Source organism: Rhagoletis zephyria, unplaced genomic scaffold (genome assembly GCF_001687245.7).
Source record: "Rhagoletis zephyria isolate East Lansing unplaced genomic scaffold, Rhagoletis_zephyria_1.1 Rzeph_scaffold_16130, whole genome shotgun sequence".
Taxonomy (NCBI): Eukaryota; Metazoa; Arthropoda; class Insecta; order Diptera; family Tephritidae; genus Rhagoletis; species Rhagoletis zephyria.
Genome location: NW_016173195.1, coordinates 265 through 12215, shown reverse-complemented (window position 1 = coordinate 12215; position 11951 = coordinate 265). Strand labels below are relative to the sequence as shown.

The 11951-nt window shown below is 33.6% G+C and overlaps 1 protein-coding gene across 1 annotated transcript; it reads right to left on the bottom strand.

Annotated features, from left to right (window-relative positions):
* Nucleotides 1-1485: 1485 nt before the first annotated feature.
* LOC108379305 (very-long-chain 3-oxoacyl-CoA reductase-like) lies at nt 1486-11501 on the bottom strand. Its single transcript, XM_017635650.1, has 5 exons — nt 10772-11501; nt 8522-8568; nt 3806-3881; nt 2181-2521; nt 1486-1952 (listed from the first exon to the last, which is right to left on the bottom strand). The coding sequence occupies exons 1-5, from the start codon at nt 10926-10928 to the stop codon at nt 1620-1622; spliced, it is 954 nt and encodes a 317-aa protein (XP_017491139.1). The 5' UTR covers nt 10929-11501; the 3' UTR covers nt 1486-1619.
* Between the last annotated feature and the right edge of the window lie 450 nt (nt 11502-11951).

Genomic DNA, 11951 nt, shown 5'->3' with positions numbered 1-11951 from the left:
TGACAAGTTGAAAGCGGCGGTCATGTACTCGACTCCCGTAGATCCCAGCTTTTTCAGCAACTGCATGGAGCCTAACGCCTTGGATTCTTAGGCGTTGTTGACAGCTGCCTGCGTCTCTTCAAAGGTAAAGCACGTTGGTGTATCACTGTGGCTAATTTTGTGTGCCTCTCTGTTTGTGTGCAATAAATTGCCGGCTGAAAAAGCGCCCACACGACTGTGGATCCGACATTGTGGTGGTGCTGAAAGTAAGGGCGGCATTGTCCTTACGCATCGTCAGATTGAAGACAGAGACTTGACTATGGACCACAGTTTCCTGTCTCCGCTTGAGCGATTGCAGGTTTTGAGATGCTCATTCCATGTTTTCTGAGGCTCGCGCTACCCGGTAAGGTACAGCTGCCGACAAAGGACCAAAATGTCTACCAAAGTTCGCTAAAGGAACGGCAGTGTTCTATAACATTACGTGAATGTACTGATCCTTGTGCCGTAAGAGTATCCTGCAATACTATGGACGTTGTCTTCGTTTATGTGAGAGGTATGGTGAGCCAGCAGCTCTGCACAAATCAGCTTATCGTCGTCAAGCTCAACTAATGGTAGGCTCAGGAAATGTGATGTTTCGATGGACCTCAATATCGAGCAGTGTCGAGGACACGACACTAACTACCACTTCACATGTCAGCTCAATCCCACCCAGCTAACACACCTCGCTCTTTGGTCCGACCACGTCGAAAAAGTTCGTTTCCTGGGCCTACCGTTAGTTGAGTAGTGCCGCTAAGCCACAATAACAACCCTGTGGGACCCCTGTTTATTATTTATCGGATTCTAAAATCAATGTTTTGTAGCAGCGTGGAGTGAAAACGATGTCGAAGGTGTTTATGGTGTTCAGTGCTGTAGTGATGGCACTTATACTGGGGTATATTGCGGCTTAAGCAATGGAACCACTCTCCCGGACTTCCACAAGTCAAGAGTGCTCATCGACAAATTTGGGATCATCCTGAGATATTCTACTCCCGCGGAATCCGAGTTTTTCTAAATCAGCATGCTTATTCCGCCAAGCCAATGGCTTTGGAGACTTTCGCCTTCACCATGGTCATCCGTTTCTGACTGTGAAAGTAAGATGGGATTCTTTTCAGGCAGTTTGTGCAGCCTTCTGATTACCCAAGTTTGGTCTCTGTGTACATTAGATGCACTAAATTTTGGAAGGACTTTTATCCGCCGTTGGAAACCAAACGACTTCTTTAATCCGACGTGGAAAAGCGCAATGCGAGTTGCCAATCTACAAATAGACTCCGCACATTGAGACACGCGTCACTGTTAGCAGTTATAATTTTTAGGTAATGAAGGGCTTTTTGTCTACCTAAGAGCCGACAGGTGCTGCTACTACCTCGGCAGGCTCCGGGGTAAAAATCTTACTCATACATATGTACACTTTTGTAGTTTATAATGATTAGTACTTAGATATTAATAAGACGCTTTAATTATGTTATATTGACCAGCTACACTCTGAAATTTATTTCTTGGATGCGATATATTCATAACAAATTAAATCTATTTTTGGTTTGGTCATTGAACTGACATTTATGTACAGGTAAAGCTCCATAGAACTTAATTCTTCAAACCCTCTATTGCTTCTGCTGTTTACGCAAGGCGCGTTTGCGCATATTCAACAATTGATTGAAGACGAAGTTCGTAGTGAAGGGTTCACAGATGACATCATTCATGAGATTCAAAGTCAATTGCAAAAAAATGTGTGGCAAATAGGCAGCAGTTTTCGTGGTATATCCCAAAAAGTTGAGAGCTGCAGCGACATATGTGTCGGGCGATGGCGTCATTAGATCCGTTCTTTTTATCTTGCTCATATTGGTGGCAACAAAGCCCGGCTGAACGCATTGCACTGTGATACCTTTACTACGGTATTCCGTTTGTAAATCGACACTGAATTTGTCAACGAAAGCCTGGAAAAATTTAAAATTCATAAAAATAAAAAACTAAAAAAATGCGATTCCAATAGACGGTGCGTGTCTGACTCGCCAGTCACCTGTGTACGTGTTGACTCGCCTTTCGAGTACACCCAGTTGAGCCATTCAAAGTCATACGAGTCATCCAAACCGACTCGCGAGTCAGACGCACCGTGTATTTAGCCGATAAGATTAAGTCAACAAATACTTTAGGCATGTATATACCTTGGAGCCGCTGTAAACGCTAAGCAGTGGATTTGGTATAACCGCGGCAGTTGACGAGACATTGATGATTACACCTTTCTTTCTATTCACCATGACAGGCAAAATTAAGGCGCACATGTGTGTCACGGAGTGTATGTTTACCGAAATAATGTTTTGTAAGAATTTAGGATCTTGCTGATAGCATTCTAGGAAGTATTCTGGGTAAGGATATGAAACGCCGACATTGTTGACGAGTACACCAATGTCAAGGCCCTCTATGCGTGCCTTGATCTTGTCGTAAATATCCACGCCACCCGTGAAATCGACATCGACGATTTTAATATCGACTTTGTGGTCTTCGCCTGTAATTAAGTGAAAAATTATATAAAATTAATAGGGCGTTTTCGAACTGACTGCCGAGATAGGGCGATCTTTCACTCAGGTGACGATATGTAATGTAAATTTTTATATAAAAAACTCTAATTTATTTAAGTACTGAAGTTGCTTCGTGCGACAACTTCACAGTTTAACAATTTAACGGCTATTTATTTAAGTTGAGTTTATTTTGCTCGATTTTAATTTAGTTTTAGTCTGTTTTCTCTTATATTTTTTTATTGCTGTATTTTATTTGATTAGTATCATTTCTTATATACATTTCTTACTTTTTTGTTTGAATGAATTCAATTTTATTTGTTTAACTTAATTTAATTTAATTTTAGCTAGCATTGATGTTATTTTTTAACTATTTAATTTTGTATAAATTTGAGTTTTATATTCATTTTAGTTTAAGTTTTAGTATTGTATTTTCTTTCATTTGAACTTTTTTGTTTGATTTTGTTTTATTTTAATTTATTTAAAGAACTTTTGTTTTATATTAATAAATTTTATTTATATCAATTTTAGATTATTTTATTTGACTATATTTTTTATTAGTTTACTTTTTTATTTCACAGTATTTTATATTAATTTAATTTAACTTATATTTTGGTATATTTTTTTGCTTTGATTTTATACAAATTTTATTTTATATTATTTAAATTTTATGTTAATTTATTTTATATAAATTTTATATTTTATTTCATGTTACATATTTGATTTGGTTTTAATTTAAGTTTATTTTATTTGAGCTAATTTTTTATTTCATTTCATTTTAATTTCATATCCTAATTTATTTTATATAAAATTTATTTTACATATAATAATTTTATGTTATATAAATTTCGTAATTTTTTTCCTAATTTTAGTTGATTTTATTTGATATTAATAGTTTTTATTTTGTTTTTTTTTCTGGAATAAAATATTTTTTTGTTGTTTTTTATTTGTTATAATGTTTTCTTTATATAAATAATATAATGTAAATAAATAAATATTTATATATATTTTTTTATTCCAGCTTATTTTATTTTATTTTTATGTAAATTTTTTATTTTATTTCAGTTCGTTTAATTTGTTTTATTTTTATTAAATTTAATTAAATTTGATTTAATTTAGTTTAATATTAATTTATTTTATTTTATTTGGTTTTATTTTTTTCTATTTTCCATAAATATTTTATTTCTGTTTCCTCTATTTTGCTCACCTTTTTGTTTTATAGATACTTGTAATTAATGTAAATATTGTTGTTTATTAAAATTCGTATTTCTTACCGATTTTCTTGGCTACATCTTCCAATTTGGTTAGCGAGCGACTGATTAGCACCAAGTTAAATCCCCTCTTTGCGAGCTAAAGAAAATAAAAACAAAAATGGCAATGCTATTAAACGCTTGCAAAAAGATAAACGAATTACAAAAAGTACTTAAGTAAGCTTTTTGTTTAAGTAGATGCAATAATAAAGAGACTACGCATTTGTTTGCGGCTACTCCAAAAAGTGCGACTAATGACTTTTGGCTTCAGTGATCTTTAATGCATCATAGAAGTAGTGCGTACGAGTAAATATTTAAATATCTCAGCTAGTAATGCATTTGCTAGATTTCTTCTCATTTTTTTTTTAATTTATTAATTGCATTGCACTTCTCTGCTGGTGTGTGGGGGTCTTGCGTTTGCGCAAAATGCATCTATCTTCCAGTTGTTGCAAATTTTGCGTTGTCAGCGCATTTACGTAAACATTTTTGTTGTGCTAATATTTGTGCAAGTAACTGCATTTTTTTGTTGACTTAAAGCACTTCTCGTAGATGCACTTGACATTGAATTTTTATTTGAGAAATTTGCAAACACTTTTCAAATAATTACATAATTTCTGCTTGAGTGAAAAGAAAAACTGTCTATATTGTACTTTTAGTAGAAGTCAAATAATAAATTTATAATATAAATATTCTGTTGGCTGGTTGATTAAATTTCCGTCATTAGTTTTAATATAAACTTTTTGAAATGCATATGTGTGTAAGTAAAGGCTATCACAAAAAATTATACCTTTTTAAAAATATTTTTTAAGCAGCTGTACTAAATCGAAAAAACATAGTTTATCGAATTAATTAAAATTGTTGAAACTTTAATTTACTTTAAAATTCCTATTACATATAACAGGGCAAGCAGGGCTAATGGATAGATAAGTAGGTACCACTATGACCTAAGGGTTTATTGTATTGTGTCTTCTTCTCTTCACAACACTTCTGTTGTTGTTGTAATTATGTAGCTCCAGTTCCCCAGACTTTGAAGCTTTGTGATTGACTCTTTCACAGTGGTTAGAGTAGCTCTTGAGATTCAAGCTAGTATCACATATATTTCATTTCATTTATTAAGTCTATGATTTACAAATCTTACGGACACGATATGCCAGCTTCCTTTCTTAAGCATACTATGGGTTTTTCTTGGGCTGCATCACGAGGATTTAACCGCTAGACGTTTGCACACCATTACTAATTTGCTAGCTATGGATATGGTTGCGCCAACGTACTTTTGCCATAGAAGTTGCGTATACAGGATCAGTTCTAGATACTCCACTTCTCTGGTAACACTCACTACTATTTGAACTAAGGTTGTATTCCTCGTGCCCGGAAGAACTCTTCTCCTGAACAAATGAATAATTGGCGTTTTCGTTGCGCGGATGTTGAGCGCCATCTTAGGTTTAGACCTTTTAGAAGTACATTTATCGCACAAAGCGCTCTCGAATTCCTACCTTTAGCAATAATTTCATTTTCCAACACAGCAACTGTAGATCATTCTATAGGTTCCGTAGAAAGCTGGAAAGTAACCACCACATCCCCAGGGCCCATAACAACCATGTGAGCATTCCTTTTTCGTTTTCAGCTGAATCACTTTTCCCCTACCTAGTTTTCAATGATCCAGGTCCGAACTAGTGCTACATGCTGTACATTTCTTTAATGCATTAAACATAAAACAATAGTGGTATTCACCAAAGCGAGCAAGTGGCCTGACAGTCTGGCAAAAGAGCAGATGAGCTCAAGCAAGGACAGTTGACAACATTTTGATGAATACCACTAATATTTTTGCATCCAATCTGAAGTCATCATCAGGTACTTGCACCGACTTTTGTCCAAAAAATATTTCGAAATTTATACGAAATTAGTTTGTGCACCATCCTAATAGATCACACATATATGTATGCACCTAATGCAAGCCATTTCTATTCACCAAGCAAAATCCAGCTATGGCTCACAACTGATTAGGCACTTGCAGTACTCGTATAAATATGTATTAAAATTAATTAATTACTTTTCCTTCAATACATTTGGCTTGTATTAAATTCAAACATATGTATATACATATGTATGTAGGACCATGTATGTTTGTAGTAAAGTGATAGACGAAGTCCACTACGCGGACAACCATTTTTGCGACACTTCGCCCTATACATAGTATGTACATTAGGATGGTCAATAAAAAAAGGAAAATCGGAATTTTAATGCTCTCACCCCCTAGGATTGTTCTACACCGAAAAAAATATACCCCTTTTTTATTGTTTGAAATCTGAAAAATATTTAGAGGTTGCTCAAAGTTTTCCATGTAGGTATATATTTTATATGGGGGAAAAACAACTTTTCGTAGAAATGATATAGAAATCTTGAAAATCAATATTTATCGATTGGAAAACTCTGGTTTTCTTCAGGAGACTTTCAATAATGTTTATTTGAGCATTTTTTAATACTAACGATTTTTTATGGGTCCACGGCATTTTCAGAGGTTTTCGGCACAATTATAAAATATAGTAAGTTTAAAAATGGTTATATAACTATTGGGTATTATTATTGAAGACAAACAGAGTTTTCCGATCGAAAAATATTGATTTTCAGGAATTTAATACCATTTCTACGAAAAGTTGTTTTTTTCCTGCATAGAACTTTGAGTGCTTTGAGCGATCTCTAAATATTTTTCGATTTCAAATAGAAAAATGTTTAAAATTCCGACTTTACTTTTTCACATGCATTTGTGGACCACCCTAACGTACATATGTACATACATACAAGAGTACTTTAGTGCTGCTTTGTATTGTACTTTTGAATTTCAATATTCGTTGAACTTGGAGGCCTATATTGTAATTTTACGCACGTCCCATAGATAGGTGCTGTCGCACCGTGTTTCGACTATATGGAGGCAGGTGGAAAAAAGTCATGGTGACAGTTGATAGAAAAAATCTGATTAGATTAGAGAGGGAAACATTAAAGTCATATGTAAATACAAAATTTCACATAATTTCATTACCCCTCTCTCAGCTTACGTTGCGTTTGGATGTGAATAATTCGTCGGAATATACATATGTACATATATAATTTATTATGTATGTTACCGCATAAATTTGGATTGTTCTTTTTTATCGGAAAGGTGGTACCTATAAATCCTAGTCTTATCTTAAAAAAATTAACGGTACTCTTAAATTCTTATGTGCGAATTGAAGTCGGTTGGGGGTTTTGCATGTTTTAGAGAATTTCATATAGTTTCCGAATATATAGGGGTATAGGGGTTTCTAATAAAATAGAGAGTACAAACTAAATTTCATCGAAATCGGATGAAATTTCACATTTTCGCCCACAAGGCTGGAGGGCGGGGCAATGATCTGACTTCTACCATATTTCATAACTCGCAATTCCTAAGAAAAATTAGAGCATATGTCAAGTTCCAGCGAAATCGGTTCGCGTTTACTATTGCTTCCACCAACATACCTCCCTGAAGTCGAAACACTGTGCTTCGTATCGTTTTTGTTGTTCTAGCGGCAGTTATTGTTGTTGTTATTATATTTTTATGCTTATCTAGTACCAACGTATCAAATGTGACAATTGAACTGTTAAGTTTATAGTATGTACTACTACTGAAAATAGTCGTCAAATATGTATTACGTAGAATATTGATGTGAAACTAAAAACCAAAGAATTCCAAATATTTTAAGTTTGTAACTGCTTTTTAATAAAGACCAATTTTTGACACTCACATTTTTGTTAATAGTTTACCCGAGCTTCTCCTCTCATTTCTGACGTACGTCTTGTGTTAATACACAATTGGAGGGGTCTAAAATTGTATGCTATCTCCGAAAAGCAAAGGGTTTTGGCAACTTTTTCATTGCGGAATTAAACCTGGAGTTTTGTCATTAACTGCTGAAACGCAATTACTACCATTGCCCGAACCAGGGATTCCAAATCACTCGCCTACGGTGGCCGCCTTATTTCGAATTTTCCTGATCGTGAAACGCAGAGAAATAATGAGGCGTATTCTGGTTTTCGTACGAATCGAAAATTTGAATTTTTTGTATAGAAAATGATAGGAAACTTTCATGATTTTCGATTTGTACGAAAACAAGAATACGCCCCAATATCTTCTAAGAAATATCTACTTTCTTTCCGACTTTGTATCCGTATACTTTCTTTGAATCAACTGCAGCCAAAAGATACAAACATATAAAGAGGCATTCTTTCAAGAATGTCTAAAGCGTTTTTATTTGAAAAAAAAAACCTAGAAGGCAAAATTTGGAGGCCACGAAAAATTTTCTGAAATATTAGGAACGATTCTCAAGTACCACTACGGTCCCTCCCAATACCTTTATTTCTCCCAGTCCTTGATTCCAAGGGACATACCTTGGCCAAACCTAAAAAGTCGTTCGGAATCAACATATAAACATCATGAGCTTATTTCCCATGCATGAATTTTAACTCTCCAAGAATTTTAGATTTTTGCTTCCACACAAATATATATCACATCCGTGTGGTCTACGGTGGCAACATTTCATATTACCCTGAGTAGATGACCCACTAAATGAGGATAGACCTTTGTACTTTTTGTGGCTGTTGGATATGAACCCTATATAAACTATATATTTGTTGAAATGAGTAGGTTGATATTCTTTCTCTCAATTTATGTACAAATAGGCTTCTTTACCTCTTGTTAAATTTTCTTTCTTAAATCGTATGACATACCGCATTCGCATACGCCTTGCCAATACCATCAGTAGCGCCGGTGATGACTGTAGGGGTAAGAAAAAAAAACAGCTCATTAATAAAAGCAACGCTGATAAGTAGCACACAATAAAAAAGTATGCTCACGTATATATATATATATATATATTTTGTATACGTACATAGTATGTATGTATGTACATTAGACTGTGCCAAGTAAAGTGACTTGGTTTTTCTTTCGTTCCCCTATGAAAGTTTCGTTGTCGTTCACAATAACATAGTTGTGGCAAAATTTCAGCCCACTATCTTTTTTTCAGTTAGCGCTAATTTTTTGTATAGTAAACAATTAAATATAACAAATAAAAATAAATCACTTGTTGGCCATCTAATTTCAGTACAGCAAGTGAAAGTGTGAAGTTTTTTTTGTTGAGGGTTTCATTAATTTTTTTTCCATATAAACGAGTCGTCGAGCACACTTTGTATGGAGGAAAATGACTGACACCGTCAACAAAAAAATTACCACAAAATCAGCGGTACATCCTTGCTACTTAAAAATTGCACTTGTTATACTGGAATTGAATAGGATACATAATTGTTAGGTTTTATTTATTATATTCAAATGTTTATTTAAAAAAAAAATGTTGGAGAATAAAATTTGTTTTATTATAAATTATTTTTTTTTTGTGATGGACAGCGAAATTCTGAGATGGGATTGAAAAAACAAATATTTGTTTTATTTCACGCAGTCTAATGTATGTATGTATATATGTACAATTTTTGAATAAATAACCTTTTTCGAAAAGCAATTTCGGACTAATAGCCCAATTTTGTATCCGTGACAAAAAATTTATTACTGACAAATTTAAACTTTTTCATATATTTTTCCGTAATAGAAACTGTGACAAGAATTTTTCAGTGATGCAGAATAGAGTGGTAAAAAGCACTTAATGGGCCGTATTAATAAAAATTTAGCCTTTGCTTTTCAGACCTTTTACTCGATTTATACAAATAAATATTCTTAAACTTTTGCACTGCAATTCAATTATGCACACTAGCGATTTGAGACACATTTTTAAAAATTCTAAAAAATTGAAATGAAAAAAAGAACGCGCTTAATTGCTCCGAAAATAAAAATATATAATGGATAGTTTTTATAAAACTACACCAATAGCCCTTTTAACTACCCTGCAGTCAAATGTACTAGTTTTAAACTACCTCACAACTAGTATGAACCGCATGCCCAACTAGTCAGCCAACTATCTTTTTTCCATGCAATCAACTGGTATTTTTAACATGGGGATGCCCTACGAGATGGAAATGTTCAGATTTCGGTCAGAAATATACCAGTCTCGTACTAGTTCAAAATATACAGAAAAATACTAGTCTAATTATGTACCAAAACCACTATCCTGCAAGTCAAAAAAAATTGAATTCATGAATATACAATAAAAAACTTTTGATTAAGTACACTTTAATACATTACACATTTTTTTAAGCAGCCCTAGGTTTGCCAATAATATGTGTTAAATTTTTTGAGTATTGATTAAAACGAAAAATAAATACATAAATATTTTAAAAGTAATAAACAATGTGTAAATTTTGAGATTTGGATAAGATTTGGATAAATAATTCAAGCAGTTACTAAATATTCTTAATTTTTGTCTATACTTTGGTTTGTCGATTGATAATTGAAATTAATCAAATAATTATATTAATCGTGTCCAAAATAATTGCAAATGATCAAAAATAACAAAATTATAAAATTTCTGTTTAAGTAATTAATTATTAATCTCAAAAAAGGTGCTAATATCTGTATTTAATCATTAAACGGTTATCCAAAAAACATGATTTAATTAGTAATCATTATGAATATTAATCATTATTTAACTGGTATGGTATAATTGCGAGTACGTATTCGCTATAACGGTGTACAATATACCCAAATAAAAGTTGTAATATTTTGTGTACTCTATTGTAATAAACTGTTGAAGTCAAATAAAACAGGGCATTAATAAATCGTTTTTTACTTGGTTCAAGTCTGGTCATTTTCGAACTAGTTAGGTTTCAGTCAGGAAGTGCTAGTTGTAAACTGGTATTTTTCCTGACTATTTTGAGGTTTCACTGCAGGGTACTTATGCGTACATATGCACATATGCAGATGTAGTACACACAGATATACACATACATAAATAGAATCAACACTTTCTATGTTTTTCTTATCAGCTAATCACCGAATACCCGAACGCTTAACACATGATTCATAAAACTAACCGGCCCAGCCTCCAACGCGACTTATATCGAGTTTTGGCCCAAGGAATTTCGGCCCAATTATATTCACATATAGCCATGGCAAGACGGTGTGCGCAAATTTATAGGCGACACTGACAAGGGCCAAACTGCCGAAGAACTGAAATGCAGTAATAGTCATTTTTCGCTGATGCGACTGATTTTTGTGCGGCAGAATGCTTGCTTCCGCAAATTAAATGTTTCCACAATTTAATTGTTACTATTTATTTATTTTGGGCTATTGCTCTTCTTGCGCATTCCTCTAAAACAGCATTCGCTCAAGTAAAACACTTTTCACAACTGGAAGCACTTTTCTGCGTGCGCGTTTGTCAATGTGCGATATAATAATGGTGAGAATTCGGCGCTCCGTGTTTGTGCAGCTCGGAAAAAATCGATGATAATTACAAAGTGCTCGTAGGAATAAAAAATCAAAAGCATAAATTACGTTTGCCACCTTTGCCAGCAAATATGTAAGTGTGTTTTTTCGATTTAAATTTACATTTTAGTTATATTTGTATATTTATTACAAAAGTCTATCAATATTCAATGCACGCCACATATGTACTCATATGTATGTATGTATGTATGTAGGCTCTGCCGGTGTAGTCCACAATCGCAGGCTTTGCCGCTTTTATTTAATTGAACGTTTTTGCTATGTAAGCATATCTGCGTGAATTGGACGAAATGTTCGCCTGTGCATGAGTTTGCCAGCTGCTCCGCGTGTTGTCTCGCGTACAAATCTGATTCTCTTCATTGACTTTCCCGTCCCTTAGCCCGGTGGGTAACCACTTTCATTCATTTAAATATGTACATTTTATAGTATATGTTTTCGAGGCGCGGAAATTCTCTGTACTCGCTAGTAAATCCATATTGCACCATTATCGTGACATACACACACACACACTCTTAAACATAAGCACAGTTATTTATGCGCATGTGTATTATATGTAACTATTTCCACCCCACAGTTGATGTGGCTCCGAGCATTTTTGTTTAACTTACTCGTACTTATTTACGTACAGTGCCACACATGAATAATCATAACATTTATTTGTCTTTAAATATTTTATTGAAAATTTTAATTTTAAAAACAAGCCTCTTAATTACGCTNATTTTACTTTAATTTGATTTTGTTTTATTCTGTTTTTATTTGAATAAACTTTAT

Excerpts from the sequence above, each read along its gene's own strand:
- LOC108379305 (XM_017635650.1), bottom strand. The coding sequence starts at position 10,928 with ATGACTATTACTGCATTTCAGTTCTTCGGCAGTTTGGCCCTTGTCAGT. Across the intron at positions 8,569-10,771 it reads TCGCGTTGGAGGCTGGGCCG|TCATCACCGGCGCTACTGAT; the intron begins GTTAGTTTTATG and ends TTACCCCTACAG. Across the intron at positions 2,522-3,805 it reads AGATGTAGCCAAGAAAATCG|GCGAAGACCACAAAGTCGAT; the intron begins GTAAGAAATACG and ends ACTTAATTACAG.